The 20112-nt window shown below is 40.7% G+C and overlaps 3 protein-coding genes and 1 long non-coding RNA gene across 4 annotated transcripts; 1 reads left to right on the plus strand and 3 right to left on the minus strand.

Annotated features, from left to right (window-relative positions):
• Positions 1–247: 247 nt before the first annotated feature.
• pelo (pelota mRNA surveillance and ribosome rescue factor) lies at positions 248–8077 on the plus strand. The gene is made up of 13 exons (XM_069691657.1): positions 248–586; positions 1072–1164; positions 2274–2424; positions 2860–2950; positions 3753–3916; positions 4535–4595; positions 4857–5018; positions 5100–5146; positions 5686–5759; positions 5866–5937; positions 6068–6142; positions 6433–6464; positions 7527–8077. Exons 1-13 carry the CDS (start codon positions 546–548, stop codon positions 7619–7621), a joined length of 1158 nt encoding a protein of 385 aa, XP_069547758.1. The 5' UTR covers positions 248–545; the 3' UTR covers positions 7622–8077.
• Positions 8078–8272: 195 nt separating this feature from the next.
• Positions 8273–10991, minus strand: paqr4b (progestin and adipoQ receptor family member IVb). The gene is made up of 3 exons (XM_069691670.1): positions 10823–10991; positions 9625–9843; positions 8273–8961 (listed from the first exon to the last, which is right to left on the minus strand). The coding sequence occupies exons 1-3, from the start codon at positions 10989–10991 to the stop codon at positions 8528–8530; spliced, it is 822 nt and encodes a 273-aa protein (XP_069547771.1). The 3' UTR covers positions 8273–8527.
• Positions 10992–13267: 2276 nt separating this feature from the next.
• LOC138617032 (uncharacterized) lies at positions 13268–13811 on the minus strand. The gene is made up of 4 exons (XR_011310637.1): positions 13763–13811; positions 13593–13658; positions 13475–13513; positions 13268–13352 (listed from the first exon to the last, which is right to left on the minus strand). It is a non-coding gene; the product is annotated as an uncharacterized lncRNA (long non-coding RNA).
• A 1179-nt stretch (positions 13812–14990) lies between these two features.
• Positions 14991–17904, minus strand: LOC138616753 (fibroin heavy chain-like). Its single transcript, XM_069691278.1, has 13 exons — positions 17871–17904; positions 17710–17760; positions 17494–17553; positions 17168–17221; positions 17011–17049; positions 16854–16910; positions 16665–16703; positions 16495–16539; positions 16368–16406; positions 16202–16258; positions 15823–15870; positions 15591–15659; positions 14991–15019 (listed from the first exon to the last, which is right to left on the minus strand). Exons 5-13 carry the CDS (start codon positions 17021–17023, stop codon positions 14991–14993), a joined length of 396 nt encoding a protein of 131 aa, XP_069547379.1. The 5' UTR covers positions 17024–17049; positions 17168–17221; positions 17494–17553; positions 17710–17760; positions 17871–17904.
• Positions 17905–20112: the final 2208 nt, after the last annotated feature.

The raw sequence follows: 20112 nt of genomic DNA on the forward strand, positions 1-20112 counted from the left end.
GGAAGTGGCCTGGCTGTTGTCGAAACCTCATTGGTTGGTTTGCTCCGTGGGCGGTGCTTAAGGGCGCCCGATCTTCGTTTGGATTGGCTGCTTTTAAACGTCCGTCAGCATTTTTTTTTTTTTTTTTACTTATCTCAAAACCACAATGTAAAAAAAAAAAAGGGCAAATCCGTTCTCGGTTATGTTTCACGTTTTGTTCGTTGTAAACTGAAGATTTTTTTTAATTTTTTTTATCGAACATCGCAAGATTAAACCGCAAATTTCCGTATTTCATCAAATATCCGCGTTTGTATCGCTTTGTATTTGTTGCGCAGTAAAAGCGACACCCACGGAAGTGACCATGACGGGAAGAAGTGATGACGTAGTTTGGCATGACGTAATGTCCTAAGCGCCTGGCAACCCGCGGCGACTGATTCATTCTGAAGTTTAGAGCTTGCCTCAGCTAGTGTGCCTTTCCACTGAAAATTAAACATGCCTCTAACGCGTATACACTTTAACTTATCAGCTTTACACTAGTACTCCCGTGTACATCGTACGACCCGACCATGAAGCTGCTTCATAAAGATATTGAGAAAGATAATGCCGGGTGAGTGAGTGAGTGGCTAACAGGCTAACCAGCGTGCTAATTCGTAGGTGACTGTACATGTGTCAAACCAAGTCGTTGTAAATGTTTATATGTGATTTACATTCACCTAAATGTGTGTGTGTGTGTGTGGGGGGGGGGGGACTTTGGGATTAGTAAATATGTAATGACACAAAACACGAAACGTTTCTAACCTATGTGAGCTCAGTTTGTGCCACTCAGACTCTTGCTTGTAGCTTTAGCTTTAATGGCTGAGCAGACTCACAGTGAGTAAACAAAACAAACCCCACAGATTTGATGTGATCTTCATAGTTATTGTAGCAGCATGGAAGCCCATGCGTAACTGCACCATCCGGGTCATTCCCCAGACGCAAACAATGGGTGGACATCTTAAAACTAGGAGCACAGCCACTGTTTATATTTTTTTTTGATAACCACGAATGACTCCAGTGCAGAGGCCGCCTAATTGATTGCAAATATTTCTTCAGCCAGGTGACTCTGATGCCCGATGAAGCGGAGGACATGTGGCACACTTACAACCTGCTCCAAGTGGGCGACAGCTTAAGAGCCTCGACTATCAGGTAACTTCTGACCTCTTATGACAGCTGAAGCCCCGTAGTGCACACAGCCTCACTGAGAAGGATGTTGGGATTAGTTCCTATCTACCTTTGTTACAGCCGCCATAAAACACCCCAATACACATCCATTGCAATTATTATGTTGCAACAGAAAGCTTTATTTAGGTTAGGTTAGGTTAGGTTAGGTTAGGTAGTTACTTTATTAATCCCCGAGGGGAATTTTTTTTTGCTACAGCAGCATACAGAAGCAATAATAGAATAATAGAAAAGCAATAAAATAGCAATATAAAATATAAAATGCACAGTGTATACAGTACAGTATATATCTATATATATTATATACAAACAACCAAGAAACACAGTCAACAGTGTTATTGTACTGTGATGGATTTTGCCAGAGGTGAGTTATTGTACAGTCTTATTGCGGTCGGTAGGAATGATCTCCTGTATCTGTCCTTGTGACAGCGGAGCTGGAGGAGTCTTTTGGAGAAAGTGCTGCGCTGTCCCTGCAGCAGGTGGTGGAGAGGGTGGTCAGGATTATCCAATATGGATAATAGTTTGTTCAGCGTCCTCCTCTCCACCACCTTTTCCAGACTATCCAGTTTGTAGCCGATGATGGAGCCGGCCTTCTTAACCAGTTTGTTCAGTCTGTTGGTGTCACCAAGATTTATTGGTGTTACACAAGATTACTTTTGCTATAATGCTGTTTTTGCAAGGCTCCACTCTTCGCAGTGAATCTCCGCAGCTCTAAAAACAGTTCCAATCAAACTCAGCCATGTATCTTGATTATTATAGCAATGGCAACTATATTTAGCAGGGGTTGTAATGACATCGAGGAAAGACAATGACAGTATATATTTTTTTTGAATATTTGTTATTTACTATTTCTTTCAGTGTCTATGTTAAAAAAAAAAAAATCTTGGAAACATTATAACCATAGACAGCATATTTTTGAAATACTAGCTACTCAGGAAGTCGTGAATTAACGTAGCTCAACTTAATACCTTGCTGTTACAGTTTGAGTGAGTGTTTTGTTCTGGAACACACACACACACACACACACAACTTGTCATCAGAGTCCCCACTAAAGCCCGTGTCCCCTGCTCCCACAGAAAGGTGCAGACAGAGTCCCCTACCGGAAGCGTGGGCAGCTCGAGAGTTCGGACTACTCTGACTTTATCTGTGGAGACGATCGACTTTGACTCCCAGGCGTGCCAGCTGAGAGTAAAGGGCACTAACCTCGAGGAGAACCAGTATGTCAAGGTCTGAGATCTCCAACAAACCTCCGGGGCTGGGTGACATGGGCCAATTAAATCTTTTTTTCCCAGTCTCTTAGATGAGTCACAATCATATGTTTCTGTCTCTCGACATAAACTAACTTGACACAGCACACCTTTTTCAACTCACTGGGCTGTATGTAGAAGACCAGCAAAACAAAGTCACCACTAGTGCCTTTTACTTACTGTAAACATTGTAAATGAGGACACGAGGAGCAGCTGTGCAATAAAAAAAATAGAAATGGGTCAATGTAACCTCGGCACAATAATTTGATGCGGATGGTTCATACTTGTTTCCAGCATCTTTGTGACGCCAGGCTGGTTCCACTGTGTAAATGGGTCTTTTCTGACATAACATGTCTGTAATTTCCTTCCACTCACTCAAAGTGGTTGTGACAATGTTGTGTCTTCCTGTCCTCAGATGGGGGCTTACCACACTATTGAGCTTGAGCTCAACAGGAAGTTCACTCTTGCCAAAAAGAGCTGGGACAGTGTTGTGCTGGATAGAATCGGTAAGCAGGTGCTAGTGTTTAACTCCACGATTTGTCTTGTTTGGTCTGAGCAATCACAGCAAAAGCATTCACTCCTCTCTTTCTAGGTTCGTTAAAGCAAGCATTTCCCAATTGTACGTCAAATAGGGTCTGTAAACAGTAATCACATGGAGTCACAAGTATCTTGCTCATGGTCTTTAGCAACTGCTCTCTCAGCCGTAAACATGATTTATTTCCAAATAACTAAAAAGCTGCAAGATGAGGTCATTTCTGTATTAAACTCATGTTTGTTCACATTAAACAGACTGCCGACAGCTCTCTTGATAGAAGGATCACATATACTTGCCATTATTGATCTATTACTATTTGAAGAGCAGCCAAGCATGAACAGTATTTATCTTAACAGGCCAAATAAAACCAAACCATGGAAACAGACTCTGACAAAACATAAATGTTTGCCTCTTTCTGTTCAGAGTCAGCCAATGAGATCTCGTTTCCAGATGGCATTAATCATAAGTTAACTACATATAATCACAGAGCGCTGTAATAGGAACAACAATACAAGATGTTAGAAATGTTCCTCAGACACTGGTCCATAGCTGCATCTCACAACTTTTGCAGATTTGTCAGATTTCTGTAATTTTCACCTTTCACCTTTAAGAATAAAGTCATGTTGAAATTCTACAACAACTCAGTTCATTTACAAGCAATAATTATAAATTACTTTAACTGTAAAATGCAATCGTTTATAGTATTCGAGAACTTCCTGAAGAACCTACTAGCACGGATGATCTTTTTTATAATCTCACCTTCTTCTCTTTAGAGCAGGCATGCGATCCAGCACAGAAGGCAGATGTGGCTGCTGTGGTGATGCAGGAGGGTCTGGCCAACCTGGTGCTGGTGACCCCGGCCATGACTCTGTTACGTGCAAAAGTGGAAGTTACCATTCCTCGCAAGAGACGGGGAAGCTGCACTCAGCACGAGAAGGTAAGTCGTCTCTCAGGTGACCGCAGAGCTGCTGACGAACCTTCAGAGCAAAGAAATGGAAGCGGAATGCCGTTTTGAAAAGTGCAGATTGTTAGAAAGGATCGAAATATGAAAACAGACTTAAGGGATGGCAGAGAGACTGATGGGAGAATCAAGTTTGGTTTCGGTAGTCGGTCGACCCGGTGACGCTCCTTGTTTCGCAACAAGTGTTTTTGAAGGTTAGACCTTAAAAAGATGAATCTCTGTCGTTTGCAACTTAATTTTCGACAGACGACATACCGCACATGGTGGTCAATGCTGTTTGGTTCAAGGCTGCTCCAGTCATTTATTTATTTATTTATAAATTAACCCGAGGTCTATGCCTATTAGGACGTGCCTGAAAACAATCACTAATGGCGTATGAAAAGACCCATATATTAATAAAGTGAATTTGGGACTGGTAATACCAGGCTACTTTAGATGCATATGTTTAATGATGAGAGCTGGTGTTATTTTTGTAAAAAAAAAAAAGTGTATTAGTGCAAATACGAAAATTGGACGCCTGTTACCTCGTGACTGGGACAAGGTGTAATCGTCATGCATTCTGTTTGATGTCCAACTGTCCGTCTCTGTCTGCAGGCGCTGGAGAGGTTCTATGAGGCCGTGATGCAGGCCATTCTTCGCCACATCAATTTTGATGGTAAAGCTGCTGCGTACTCGCTGACACACCTACACATGTTCCTGCTTTTGTCCCGTGCTTCCCCTTATAAAGTTCGTGTTACTAATCAATTTGTGTCTGTGCTGCGAACCTCCCTTTCACTCATCTCAATGATGCCTTTTGTTATTGTTGCTGCCACACACCTCTTCGCCTGTTTTCAGTTGTTGTTTTTCTGAGATTTGAAATCAAACTAGACACTGGAGGTGTTTCAATTTTGATTCCTCTTCCTTGCCTCCCGACAAGTGGTGAAGTGCATGCTGGTGGCCAGTCCAGGGTTCGTGAAGGACCAGTTCATCACCTACCTCTTTAAAGAGGCAGTGCGACAGGACAACAAGGTCCTGCTGGAGAATCGGCCCAAATTCATGCTGGTGCACTCGTCATCAGGCCACAAGTATTCACTCAAAGGTAGGAGCTGCTGGAACAAAGAGTGACAGTTAAATCTCATGATAAGATAATGACTCAGTAAAAATGAACTTTGATTCGCAGAAATCCTCTCTGACCCCACTGTGACGAGTCGGCTTTCTGATACAAAGGTGACTATGTGTCTTGTGATTTCTCACATCATCCTATAAACTAATGCTTTAAGTTAAAAAAAAAAAAAAAAAAAAATTAAAAATGGAGGGTCATGTGGTGAGGAAGAATACTTATGTGAAAATATACCGTACACACTCATTGGCAAATTCTTTTGGTTTAATTTAAATCCCCCGTTAAAAGTTCAGAACCTGTGCAACATGTAGAATCAGATAGATGTGATAGATATTAAATGATAAATTGTCAACATGGACTTTGTGGTAGCTGCTGACAGATTACACCCTCCTCACAGTTTGCATCCAGTGCCAGCAGGCTGAGTTATGGAAGCCACAAGGACAGTTTGCCCATTTTTGCTCACGGTTCAGCAATCCACTCCCACCGTTTATTAATCGGTGTGCAGGGTTTGTGAATCCTTTCACTCTGGATATTTATCCCTTCACATGGATTTTCACGTAAATATTATTCGACCCCAGTTGGGGGAGGGGGCGGGGGGGGCCTCCATATATTATCGTGTAAACTGGTGTTCATGTATAACTCTCAGGCAGCTGGGGAGGTGAAAGCCCTGGAAGACTTCTACAAGATGCTCCAGCACGAGCCCGACAGAGCCTTCTACGGGTGAGTGACGAAGGACCCGGACAGTAAACCAGCCGCAGACGCCTCAGACGCCTCATTTTACTCCCACTGATCATCAACGACCTTTTGCGTCTTTGCATCCTCGCAGAGTGGCTCATGTGGAGAAAGCTGCTGACGCCCTCGCCGTCGACACCTTGCTGATAAGTGATAACTTGTTCAGGTAAATACAGAGAGATACGTTTTCTGGTCTCAGATCCTCGCAAACGAGAGTCATCGGCCAAACCGATTTGGTCGAATCGGTTCACCGTTTTAATGCGGATTCTCTCCGTCTTGTCTGCGTGTGCGTCCAGGCATCAGGATGTCGCCACGAGGAGTCGTTATGTTCGATTGGTAGACAACGTGAGGGACAATGGTGGAAATGTCAGGTAAGTTCGCGGGGCGCCAAGGATCGGCAGATCAGGCAAAAGCCACGCGAGTCGACGAACGATTCCATTTTAGGATTTCAATTAGTCGTTAGTCTTCATCATGGGCTTCGCATCTAAAGCACGGGTTGCTTGTTTAAGAGGGACGGACGACCAAGCATCTGTTAGTTTGTTACGGAGCGCAGATGCGGGGTGTCGTAGGATGAGACGTTATGAAGGACATGTTTGTCGTGTGCAGAACATCCAGCTGACGAGTTTTCTCTTCTTTCTTTTTTTTTTTTTTTTTCATGCAGAATATTCTCAAGCCTCCACGTATCCGGCGAACGTAAGTGATAAACTACTTTGATTTCAGCGAATTATATTTTATAAAAACACACCAGTAATAGTTGTTTTACAAAATTATGAATCAATGAATTGTCTTGTTTTCTTGTCTTTGTCCGTTGCTGTTTCGGTTCAGTCTCGCAGCTTTTGAAGTGCTTTTTTTTTCTATCGTAGCAGGCAGCTCTAAAATTCACCGCGCATTACCTGTCCAGCGCAAAATGGCAGCTGGACACAGTTTAAAGGCGTTGGTAGAGACCAAAAACAGAGCTAAAAGCAGAGCGCATACTGGACTTACATCGGACTCCTAATGGTAGCGTTGCTCTGTGTTTGCTGACTGTGAAACTGTTTGCACAGCCACTCAACAGTTGTTATGTTAGTTTTGTTGTCATGGTTTGTTTCTGTTGCCCCCCAAGTGGTTTATAGGTGGTTAAAAATACTTCACTGAGTTTTATTGTGTTTACATTCAGTGCTTCTCACCAAAGCACATTGTGTGTTGGATTGACTTCCTTTTTTTCCAACCACAGAAACACTTGCACGAACAATTCTATTAAAAGCTTTGAGGCCGTCATTGTTTACGTCCATGTTTGCCAGTTAGTCGTCTTCTTCTCTGCTGACTTTATTGATGCATTGCTCCTCTACTCAGCACATTACTGCCGCCTCAATGAAATGATATACTGTACTGCACACATGCATCCGTGTCTGTGTACAAAACGCCAACAAAATGGGGACCCTCTATTAAAAATGAACATGTGGAGCTCTCTGGAGGGTTTTGTTGCATCTCCTTAAGTAAAATAATGCCAACGTACATCACCCTACATGTTTCATAACTGTATAGTTGCGTTACTGATGCCACATCAGCACACTGAATTGATAACACTCAGCACTGCACATGAAGTGATGACTTGACAGATTTTTTTTTTTTTTAATTGATACCATTCTCAGTTGAAGAAGTCAAGCACTCAGGCTACAATTGCACCGGCTGCCTCCGTACACTCAGACATAAACTCCTCCTGCAACACTCCCTGTGTACGGTCACCTATTGATTTATCCTCCACTCTTTCCTCAGAACTGACTCAGCTGAGCGGAGTAGCTGCGATTTTGCGGTTTCCCATTGCCGACCTATCGGAGGCCGAGGACGACAGCAGCTCAGATGAAGACTGATCCACCCAAACGGACCAAGTAGCTCTTACTGGGGGTAAAAAGAAGAGGAAGCTCGTCCACTGTTGCAGATAACACAAGAATGCTTTGATCCCGTGTCTTGTAAAGCAATAAAGCTGCTGGTTTATGGTTGTGGGATTCAAAGCCTGCAACTTCAACACCTTTCAAAACTTAACTTAACTCACCCTTTTTCCTAAAGTGGCCATAATTTCGCATAATTTGATGCAGTTTTCGGTTCTTCCATGCTTTTGTTTTGAAGGTGATAGCGTCTTTGAAAGGTGCAGTTTAAGTTAATGCCAGAAAGGGATCTATTCATAAGATGAAAGAAAATGTAACGTGTTGCCAAATCCAAATGAAAACAGATCAAACTTGGAGTGACATTTAGCAATATCAGTGATTTCTTTTTCCAAGTGTATATACAACTTATCTTTCTTGCAATTAAACAACAGAAGCATTCAACTACTCCTCTTCTTTCACTCTGTCAGACACGTCATGTACATCATGCATGAATTAAATACAAGTTAGACCAAGATATAAAAATATATAATTTATTACAGACAGTTATTTCATTTTTAGATTTAAAAACTATTTTGTTATGGGTAACGTGACCCAAAACTACTGCATATCAACAAACTATGAATCAAGTATGCTCAGGATGTTTGATTTGATGTGTTGGTATTTGAGGTCCACAGCTACAACACTGCAAGTTCCTCTTATTCGTCTCTGGCAAATAGTGAAATTATAAACTTCCTTTTAAAGAATTTCAGCAGCTGTAGGACTAAAGTGCATTTTAAAACAGCCTCCTTTCTTTGCTCCATATTTGACTCCTCCCGCCTCACTGAATCCTACGTCTCATTTCTATCAGAAGCCTCGAGCGTGAGCGTATGAGAACTAGATGCCCCATTGGCATCACTCAGTTGGACACTGGTAGGTCTTGATCCAGGCTAAATCCTCCAATGTGCCCCAGTGGAGGTAGATAATTGAGCAAATAACCATGACATGCATTATCTGGTGGCTGTTGCCCCAGTTGTCAAACAGGCCCGGGCTGAAGCGCTCAGGGATCTGGATGATGTTGACCAGCCCTCCAACGACAGCCAGAGAGTCCATGATGACAAAGAGGCGCAGGGACTTGGGGCTGCCCACCCCGCTGCCATAAACCCGGAACAGGAAGAGGCTGAAGCGGAACAAAGCCTGCCAGACGAAAGCTCGCAGGCGCAGGACATTTGTGCGGGCCGTGGTGGCAGAGTAGATCCCGTAGGCTGACAGGAGGACGTAGGCCAGCAGGGCAGCCCGTTGCACGGTTGGGTAGCAAAAAAGCGTGATGTAAATGATGGGGAGTGCCCCTGGAGAGGAAAGGGAAGGAGTTTGCGTTATTGGCACTGTTTTTGTTCGGGTTATTTTTAGGATACAAAAAAAAAAATTCCGCAGACTGGATATTTGAACTTCAGCTAGAAAAGTAATAAGCTTAAAACTTGTTTTGACTGCCGGGACACATAGTTAAGACTCACTGAAAACATTAGATAAGAGGCATCCTCTGAGGAACACTAATGTTTGTCCATAACAAACCATCTGATATTGTTGAGATATTTCAGTCTGGAGCGAAGGGGCCCATGCAGAGTGTAAATAAGGACTTGGAACCTGGTTCCCACTGTTGTTTGATGAGACCCGAGTCTTTAAAGACTTAATATAAACCTTTTGACCTTGAATAATGTCTTCTGTGGCTGTAGTCAAAGTTTTTGAATGTTAAACATCTTGAGTCTGGCTCAAGACTTAAAGTATTTGAAAGACACTTGAAACGATGACATTTAATTTTACAGGAGACAAAAGGTCTCGTGAAGGACGTTGTTTAGTTGCATCATGGATAATGTAGGATCCAGGACATGTAGCACTGTTGTGACTGTTCTATTTTTAAACTGACTTTCACATCAGTGTGCACTCATTCTTCACTGGAATACCTAACTGTGCCCCCAAAAGACCTGATGGGCAGCTTGATGAGTTTAACGTACCTAGGGTGTTAACTAGACAGACCCCAAACATGTCCAGGGAGAGCAGGGAGTCGTACACGTGTTCTCCTCCCACATGGTTCATAAAAATATGATAGACCACTGAGCCTACGGTGGGGCAGAGGCAGGCCAGGTAGTGAACTGCACATATCCAGACGTTGTCCACCTCCATCCAAGGGATACTAAATGGCAGCAGCACCAAGAAAAGGAAGAAAGGAATACCTGTAACAAAAGGAAGATGAGTCAAATGGGGAAAGAAGAGACATTTGGTCAAGAAAGAAAGGTAATTGTTTCAAATCTGCTAGATTGTGAGGCGATAGTTACAAATTGAGATTTGTACATGGATATTGCTGCTGCAGGTTAACAACATCTTTGTTTCTAGTGATATTTTGGACCTGGTATCTAATCACAACAGTTGCAATGAAACATCCCCTGATGCAAAACAAAATGAGGAATTAAATGGCCATAAAGTGGTTCCTCTGTTTGTTTTTAAATCAGGAACAACAGTAGTTTGGCTCCACGCATAGCGACAACAAGGCATCAGTCTACTGCTAATACCCTGCACTTCCTCTCAGTAAGAGTGTTAGCCTTAATGAACTTGTGGGATAGTCAAGGAGAAAATGGAGCTCGAAGATGCATCGGAAGTTCAAGGCTGGACAGTGTTTAGTTCATGCACCACAGAATTTCCATCTAATTTTGCACAAGTTAAGTCACACTTTAATTCTTAAGTCTTACATGTAGTCATTTTAAAGAACCTCATTAACATACTATGATTCTGCAACTGCTCAAAATCTACGCAAACCCCCCCGGTGTCTCCTTAGGATGGTTTGCTAAAGATACAAATGGGCAACAGAGAAGTATCAGTCCCTTTAAAGCCCTAGTTAACCATCGGATATTTCCAGGACTGTGATTCCCAGGGAAGATTACAGCTAATACCCTAGATCCTCATTACACAGCCTTGTCAAGTACGCCTGAAACTGGCCATAAGTGAGAGTAGTTGACATGTGTGACCCATATTGTTTGTACAAACCCCATAAAGACTAATAGGATACAAGATGTGAAAAACTTGCTTTGGTGTGAGGATATATTCTAATGTTAATTCATTTTAACATTAAGTCCAGAATGACCCTTATTGGAGTGGATTCCTAAAGAAAGAGTAGCAGCTGAAAGCAAAAGGTATGCGGTTACATTCTGGACTTACCATGGGTGTAAATGTTCCCCAGCTCATTGTGCACGTAGAAGAGGCTCCTGAGGCATTCCTGAGCCGTGGACACTGGCCGGTAACCCGTTAGGACATACTTGTTGAACTGAAGGTGATGAGGGGTCTTTGTAAAGTCCAAGAGCCGTGGTCCTTTGTGAAGCAGCATCATGACTTCCTGCAGCCAGCGCCCTTACATTTAAATGATGGTCCAAGTTCCTCACCATTTACATCCTAAAAGAGATCCAAACTTTCTGGCGCGGCCGTGACCACAGCCAGCCGGAAACTCTCGCCCATGAAACCCATCATCGGACAGGTGTAATTCCGTGCAAGCTACCTGTTGAGCTGGCACATGGCATGGTTTCAGTGGAACCAATCGGCAGACAGCTTTCATTCCTAAGCTGGGGTAATCCTCACAAACTGACATGTGCACAGCCGCAGCTGCTCCTTGTCACGGCTTATAACTAACTCGCACCTCAAGTTCATGATTCATATAATGCAGAATAATAATACAGAAGTATTTCTTTTGTTGTAGACTGCACGCACGCTCCTATTACCCGGGCTCGTCTACAACTCTGCTGCAGTCAGGATGATCGGGGGATTATAACACTTTACAAGGAGTTTGCTTTCTTCATGACTTCACTGGCATTGATAATTCCTCATGTAAATTTTAACATAATAAATCGATTTTTATATTCTGTAACATAGTTTGAAACAGATGTTTAAAGAAAAATGTTGCACTGTTAGGATTATTTGATGGTTTTATTCAATCAAATACTGTACAATAATAAACACATTATTGCTACAAGTTGTACAAAAAAAAACATGTTCCCATTGAAAATAAATTAGACTGAATTCATATTTTTTGTAAAAATATTCTTATTACCCAACACAACTGACTGCTTTAATAAAAATAGTGACCAAATGCTGCAGACAAACTACATCCACCTACAACTTGTTTGGATACAGTGGACAGTAAGTGCAGGACAAAAAAAAAGTGAAAATATACAGAAATGTTGAAATGTAATATATGCTATATACTTACAAACAAAAAAATATGGCTACCACTACTATCTGACAGACTGAATAGAATAAAATAAAAAAATAATATACAAATGGGAAACAATCAAACTTAACATTTAAAGAAAGGGATTATATCTGTCATCAGCAGAGTCAACCTTTAGAGAGAAAACAAAAAGTACAGTAGAAAGGTGAGAGAGGAAAATTAAGCACAGTGAAAAACATTTGACTGATTCTGTTCTTACCTTGATAGCCACTATTCCCCAAAAAACCATTCAAATCATATTTGCCATTCTTTGTTCCTGAAGGGAAAAAAAAAAAAAAATGCAGTGTTATATAAAAGTTTTGACGTATTGTTTTTGTATTATTTAAATTGATTACTTATTATTACAAAGTACATCCAGCTTCTGTCCGCACTCATCTGTTAGCATGTTAAACTAAAGTTGTCTAATCAAATATCCCTTTAAAGTAATAGTATAACATTCTTAATGTACGCTTCTTTGGCTTTATTTGATGAGGGCCAGAGAGGAAAAGTGATACCATTCCCATATGCTGAATATGAACGGGAGTCAGTTCGCGGTTAGTTTAGCACGGAAAGTTGAAAAGAGCCAGTCTGCTCTGTGAAACCACAGCTGAACATTTACATCTTCGGTTGTTGTATGGATTTAAACAAACAATATATTATGAAACAAAAATAAATTTGTATGCAAAAATTTAATTTTGTGAACTTTAGAGTTACTGATAAGTGGAATTTGCTACACTGCGAGAGGCTAACTGTTTCCCCCTGTTTCCAGTCTTAATGCTAAGCTAAGCTACCACTTGCTGGTGGCAGCTTTGTATTTAATGTGACATGTAACACGAGAGTGGCATCATTCTTCTTCTGGGTAAGAAAATGAATTAGGACATCTCCAAAACAATTGCTTTAAGAAACTCAGATCGTTTAGAAAATAAGTTTCTTATGCTAGTTCTTGAGGTAGTGAGGCTGACACGTAAACAACACCAAAATATATTTCAAGGAAAAACACTGGAAAAGCACCTCAGTCCAGCTTATAAATATTATTCTGGATACAATCTTCTTATTTCCCCCACACAGTACTACCGACACCTAAATGTTCAATCTGTCACCCGGCCAGGTAAACCAGAGCAGCATTAAATGGGATATGCAACCTTCCTTAACAGTTCAGTCTCTCATCTTCATTGGAGCCTAGATGATCTATCGAGCACCGCTTTCAACCCCTCCAGGACTTGCCTTGGGGATGAAAATGCAGTTTGAGCTGCTGCTGAATGTGGATCTGACGGGGCAGCTGGTCATCGGCCTGCTCAGGCACCTCAGCCACACCCTGCGCTTCTGTAGCGGGTGAAGAATCGAAGCTGTCTGTGCCCACTTCGTCGGGCAGGTCCTGACCGTCCACTCCAGGCTCATCAGGTGTGAAGGACAACTCAGGGAAATAGGAGGGGGCAGATGGGTGGGCCAGGGTGGGGCTGGTAGTAGGAGCAGCAGGAAATGCAGCAACTAGGGAGGAGAGCAGAAATGTGGGGAAGGGGTGCGGAGGATGGATACGGGTAGTAGATTTAGTTACTTAGATTTCCAATATTTTCTTTCGACTATTTGTTCAATTTAGATTTTTGAATTACCTTCTGGCTGCACTTGTCCGTTTATGTAGCCCACATTTTCTGAAAGACAAATAAAAGCAAAACATTTAACTGAATGCAGTGGAGCCACAGCAGATGCAGAAATACAAATTATACTTACCATATCTGTCAGTGGACTTCCCCTCACCTTCAACTGCAAGTGTCCCAGTCGGCACCTCTCCTTTCACTAACAGATAAGATGAAACAAATATCAGATAAGATAACCAGGAGAAGTTTTGGGTCTATTTGTGTTGTGAATGTCTCAGGAAGAAACTTCTCTTTCCGACGCACCGTAGGATTTTCCTGCTGAATCTGGCAGTGGCTCATAACTTAAATCAGCTGTAGACAAAAAAGGAGATAAATGTACAATTCATGGGTACATTTCCAACTCGACTGGTAATGAGCTGCAAGAATGACAGAATATCATGTTCTCCACCTGTTATATCTTCAGCTGCAGACTCAAGAGGCTGCGGCTGGTAAGCTCCCTGGTTACCTGTTGAGAGATTGATATTAAACCATTCAATGAACATGTTAAAGCAGATAAATGCGTTCAAACCGAAACACAAGTAATGATGTTCTGTACCGTATTTCCCAGAAGATTTTGCTTCACTCCCAAAACCAAGATTCTGTTGAGTATAGGGAACCTCACCTCCACCTAGCAGTGGGCAACCGCACAGAGATGACAAGTAAAACCAAATAAATAACAACACGACACATAAAAAGGTAGCCATCACGTTCGCTCGGTCTCACCATATTTTCCTGTTGATTTCCCATTATTTCCAAGTCCAAGAGATTCAGGCTGATATGGTGACCCAGTGAGACCTAAAACAAAGTGAATAAATTCAATAGAAAAAATAAAAAAAACAAATGCATGCTGTGTACACTGGTTTGAGGGCGTCCTGCTGCACAGTGGTTTCATGGTTCGACCCATGTTTTTGTATTTTTGTCGACTAATTATAAAAGCAGGGTTCAACATTCTTTGATTTCTTGTTGCGGCTCAATCCAGTCAACAAAATCCATCTGCCAGCAACTGTAAAACTCAATAATAAATATATTGTCCTTACAAAAGCCAAGTTAGATCACTGTAGCTGGATCTTTGTGATGACTTATGCCTTATCTAATAATCCAATTTCACTAAACCAACTTTTATGCTTTTATTAACCCTTCAAGGTTTTTACCATATTGGCCAGTGGATTTTGCTTCGGGGCTCAGTGCAGCTGGTTGAACTTCATAAGGCATTCTTCCATAACCTACGGAGGAAGAGGAGGAACAGAGTAAGAACAGGAACAATGAGAGCTTAGTGGGGAACTGGATCACAACTGAGATTTTAAGTGTAACCAAATCAGCTGAGCTTGTTGCTCACCATATTTGCCAGGTGTATTTCCATTCCTGCCCAGACCAAGAAGCTGCCCAGCGTCGGGGAACCCACCGTATCCTGAGGACAGATGGAGACGGAATAGTATAAAGTGACCACGACATCTTACTTTCTCACTGTCAATTGTAGATTCTGAATCTGTTTTCATAACTCCATCAGCGCCTGCTGCTTTTCTAGAAAGACAAAAGTGTTGGCGACACAAAAACCCTTTTTTTTGTCATCAAACTGACCGTATCTTACAGGCGCAGGATCCCTTCCCATACCGGCACCAAGACCACCTGCAGGTATGTTAAAATAATGTCATCTAAAGCAGGGTTCGAACTACACTGTGGTGCATTAATCTGTGCAGTACATTTATGTTCTCACCATATTTTCCAGATGATTTACCATCACCTGCAGGCCCATACGGGCTACCTCCATAACCTTACAGTTAGGAAGCAGACAAAATATGGGTGTAAGCAAGAGTGATACTTTGACTACGCATTAAACACACAAATCGAGCCAAATCACGCAACAATAACAGACTTACCATAATTCCCTGCGCCATTAATTCCTGTACTGGCGGGTTGTCCACCAAACTGCAACCCACCGATGCCTGTGAGTGGAGTGTAAGGATGGATAGAACTTCAATAATGAGAAATTAACTTACTTTTGGGAGTTTAAGATTCATGAGAGTTCTGTGCTTCAAGAAGCAGCAGAATAATTTAAGCTATATTTTTGGCTTTTGCTTTCCAAGCGACTCACCATACTTGCTGTTTGATTTCTCTGCACCCATTCCAAGTGTCTGGCCACCAAAAGGAAAGCCACCCATTCCTGTAACAATGGAAGAAGTTCTAGTGTTCTGCATTTAATGCTATTCAGGGTGCTATTAATTTTTGAGGTGACTTCATAAAAATGGTTCTTCAAAAAGTGACTGCCATTTCTTATTAAGTTTTATCTTAATAATAAAGATCTGAATGTCTAAACTGATACATACCTCCATACATGTCGCCAAATTGAGCCTGAGGCTCAAACTGACTCATTCCTACATGAATGCACAGAAGAAATGTGTACATCATATTTGTTCACTTTTACACCTTCACTGATGAAAACAGGGAGATGACTTAAGAGCAAGCAAACCCAAAACATAACATAAAAGCTTAGTCTGAGGAATGAAAACAACTGTTACAAGTTAGAAAGCTCTTTGCACAAATGGCACACTCAATGAAATCAGTAGCATTTCATCAGTCAAACTCAAAGTTTTACCAGAAGGAGTTTTCTGTTATTTCACTGTGAATTACGATGTAGATTATTTTGCCCACTATCACAATCCTGCAATTTACACATGCTTAAATCAGATTTCCGTATGATCTTACCATCTAGTCCAGCAGGAACCACAGGGGCACCATTGTAAGGGGTCTGTTTGGCGCCACCTGTAGAATCAGCATCGAAGGATTATTTTCACTGTTTCACTACCCATGTCGTGTTGATCTGACTTCACCTTTTTGTTTTATTTAGCTTTAACTGTATCCTCATTTGTACCTGATTTGCCATCAGCAGTGGGCACACCTTGGCCGAGACCTGGCAAAAACAGAAAGGTAGACTTTTGCGGTAATTAAGACAAAATGCAAACAAATCTTCCGATCAAAATTTCCGGTAATGCCCTTACTCTCATAGTTGGGTTGTACACCAGCACCATAGCCATTTCCATAACCTGTGAAAAATGATAAGCTGGCTCAGTGCTCAGAGCTAGTAGCAACAACAATTGGGATAAAGCATCAACTAAGTTATTGACTTGTGTTAAATCCATTTATGAATTCAGTAAACAATCAGCACTACCTGGTTTAGACTTGGCTACTTGACTTGGATCCGCATTTCCTGACAAAAATGGCAGAATATCAGTAAAATCCTGAAGACAGGTTTTTTTTTAAGGATTTTTTATTTTAAGATACAGTAGGCCGAACTAATCACAAGTTTATAAATTGAATTAAAAGGACATTTTTAAAGCTTTTCTGTTTGAAAAAGCACCTCCATAAGAATTTCCATTTCCATGTCCAGCTCCAAGGTAGGCTCCTTGTCCATAACCTGAGTGAACACAAGCAAATTAATTCCACTCTTCAAATGATAATTTTCCCATGCCTTATCAGACTGAATTAGTTTTAGTTGAGAACATAAAATAATTTACCTGGTTGCTGCATTTTGCCTGCATAAGGATACCCCAAGCCTGCACACATACATTTAATGTAAGAATCACATCTAAATTTCATTGGAAGTAAAAAAAAAAGAACCACGAAAATATCCAAACATTCTTCATGTCATTTTACACTGAGAGCAAATATTACCTGCTCTGTATCCATTACTGAGTCCAGGGAAGGTGTATCCTCCTGCTCTGGGACCTTTGGATTAAACAAATCTTCATTCATATTTATAAAGACTTCACATGTATTCACTGAAAAAACAAACAAGGCACAAGGCAGTAAAAATGAAAAAGAAAATACATGATTATTTGAATGGGTGATTACTGAATTAGAGTACGATTTTACTTCGATGACACTCAAACAACAGATGAAAATTGAGTCCTTAAACGTGTGGCAGTACCAAGAAGTGTTTTTGAAGTCAATAAATTCCATCTAAAACGAGCATATTCCTTATTTAGCAGGCTCTTTACCTGGTTTGTTTGCTTTAGCTCCTCCTCCATTTGAATATCCCCCTGCACTGGCACCGTTTCCTAATCAATAATACAGTATCACCAGGTCAACAGTAATTCTTTCATTTATATGATGATTAAACCAGCAGCAGGTTTCAGTATTCATCAGTGAATTCCTTCACTGGGAGGATTTCACGCATCCAGAATATTGAGAACAAAGAATAAAAACAGATTTACCTTTGGGTTTAGCACCGTATCCATTTTGAGCCCCAGCTCCTGCTCCATAACCTCAAAACAAATTATAGCATCATAGATAAATAAATAGAAACAATACGTATTGTTTTATCTATGCAAAATCCCATGTTATCCCTTGAATTGAGTCATTAGCGTACACGTACCTTTTGTGTTTGTGCCAGCACCTGCACCTGCATTATAACCTGAAATGATAACAAAAAACGGTTCCATTAGAATTAGTTTTCAATATTTTTTTAATGTAAAATTTTGCTTCATAATATTTCACTGAAACCTTGAAAAACTATCCATTTTTATTATTAATGTGTGTGAAGTGTCTGTTACAACACGACAATTTACCTTTGGGATGAATACATTACTTAATCTATCTTTTTAGGATATATTGCATGCACTAAAATGGAAATGGTTTAGTATGCAAGAAAAATTTGACCAATGGATTTACAGTAATAATTTTGGAGCACATCACCAGTCCTGGATTTACATTCCAATTAACAATGAACTCTGTTTACCAGGTCTTGGTATTTTCATCCATTGTCCATTTAGTCCGGATGGTCCACACTCTAAAACATCAATATTTAAACATGGATTACAAGCACACTCGAGAATTCAAAGTACAACAAACACACAAATACATACAAGCAGACTTTGTGTTATCGTAATGTTACTCTAACTTGGCTGCATTTGGAAAAGCAGCAGTACTCCCCTGATTTGGACTCTTTTGATGTCCCTATTCTGGCTTTTTTGTTCATGCTAACAAATGGTTATTTTTACAAAACACAAATGATGGCAATGGATTAGTTTTGTGTGTGTAAACCAAAGTATAAATTAAAACGGAGGGCTGAAGATGGCGCTAAGTGGAAAGCTAAAGGATCATTCACAGGTTGACGTGACTTTCTGGTACCTTCGTAGACTAAAGCAGGATTTCCCCTCTGTTTATTGTTCAAAGAAAGGAGACAAACATTTACCGGGTTTGGCTGCTTTAGCTCCCTGTCCGTTGGAAATCAAAGCTCCTCCATTCTCTGAAAGGAAGAGACTAAAAGGTCAGCGCCTGGTTGGAAATGATCCAACAACTATCCCTCGTTTAAGTGTTTTTACACTTGCTGCATCATTTATCAGCAATTATCTGGATTCAGTGGGTTAAAGTTATCACACAACCCATGCACTGAATGCACCAGATGGAAACTTATAAGGATAAAACACAAAACGTATAAACAGGACCATAAAACAAAGAGATATTTCTCACCTTCAGTCTAGTGTCATATTGTAAATTGGTTAAATTCTGATGTCATGTATATCCTAAAATTTTGACAACAGTTTGACTTGTGTAATATGTCTATTTACTCTCATAGCTGTATGTGAAGTCTGTAATCTGGGGGCAGCAGCCGGTTATCTTATTTTAGCATAAAAGCCAGAAACAGTGGAGAAACAGCTGTCCAAAGGTAACAAAAAACGCCTATCAACATTTCTAAAGCTCATGAACCCATTGTATCCACCTTATTTATTCTATGAAAAGCAGCCTATTAGAAGTCTATTAGATGTGCTTTTTCTGAGCTTTTGTTTCCATGTCTTCATGCTAAGCTAAGTGAACAGTTGGCTAGTTTCATTTTTAAAAGACAGATTTGCGAGCAGTAGCCTATCAATCATCTTATTTGACTTTCAGCAAAAAAGCTACTGAAAAACTACTTTAAAAACCTTCAAGAGGCAATATATTAGTCAAGTACAAAGTCAAACTACAAAGTCCAAATCCAAAGCAAAATATTAGAAAACAAACCGGCACTTATGCAAACTTTGAGAGGCTACTTATTGACTGTGCACTTATCTTAGCCACAACACAACTTTCAGATGTACAAGCTTTTTCTTGTATATCTAATCTGTGTCATTGCACAGCACTCACACAGTGGTAACAGTGTAATGGAAAATTCCACAGCAGAAATAGAGTGTTTTTACATCACTGTAAATGTTGTCCTCCCTCTGCATGTCGAACATACATATAACAAACATTTTATATCGCTACTGTCCCTGCAATATAATCCTATTATTTATTCTTTTCCCCTAACTTTCCTTGTCTGTGTGAAACAAACAGTAAAAAAAAATGAAATGCATTACAGTATTTTCATTTAAGACAGTAAAAACTTCAACTTATAACAGCACATTAAACAAGTGAGAGGGGGAGAAATTGAGTTGTAAGCAGCAAAGTATTGTAACCAGAGTGGATCTTTTCTTCTTGCACAATTAGTCACAATGGTAACTGAGAATGTGTTTCCCTAAATGCGTGCACAAAGTTAGAAAGAATGACTTTTGTGACCAACTTTTCCTGTCAGGTTTAAATACCATAAAGGACAGGCACAATATATTCATGGCTTTCTTTTTAAATACCATTACATCTAC

The sequence above is a fragment of the Brachyistius frenatus genome, unplaced genomic scaffold, assembly GCF_029030835.1.
Source record: "Brachyistius frenatus isolate BFR_SWC_R1_liver_20210118 unplaced genomic scaffold, ASM2903083v1 Contig_11, whole genome shotgun sequence".
NCBI classification, from domain to species: domain Eukaryota; kingdom Metazoa; phylum Chordata; class Actinopteri; family Embiotocidae; genus Brachyistius; species Brachyistius frenatus.

Excerpts from the sequence above, each read along its gene's own strand:
- pelo (XM_069691657.1), top strand. The coding sequence starts at position 546 with ATGAAGCTGCTTCATAAAGATATTGAGAAAGATAATGCCGG. Across the intron at positions 1,165-2,273 it reads TTAAGAGCCTCGACTATCAG|AAAGGTGCAGACAGAGTCCC; the intron begins GTAACTTCTGAC and ends CTGCTCCCACAG. Across the intron at positions 5,019-5,099 it reads CCACAAGTATTCACTCAAAG|AAATCCTCTCTGACCCCACT; the intron begins GTAGGAGCTGCT and ends TTTGATTCGCAG.
- paqr4b (XM_069691670.1), bottom strand. The coding sequence starts at position 10,991 with ATGATGCTGCTTCACAAAGGACCACGGCTCTTGGACTTTACAAAGACC. Across the intron at positions 9,844-10,822 it reads GGGGAACATTTACACCCATG|GTATTCCTTTCTTCCTTTTC; the intron begins GTAAGTCCAGAA and ends CTTTTGTTACAG. Across the intron at positions 8,962-9,624 it reads CTGTCTAGTTAACACCCTAG|GGGCACTCCCCATCATTTAC; the intron begins GTACGTTAAACT and ends TTTCCTCTCCAG.
- LOC138616753 (XM_069691278.1), bottom strand. Across the intron at positions 16,704-16,853 it reads AAATGGAAATTCTTATGGAG|GAAATGCGGATCCAAGTCAA; the intron begins GTGCTTTTTCAA and ends CATTTTTGTCAG. Across the intron at positions 16,259-16,367 it reads CACTGCTGATGGCAAATCAG|GTGGCGCCAAACAGACCCCT; the intron begins GTACAAATGAGG and ends CTGATTCTACAG.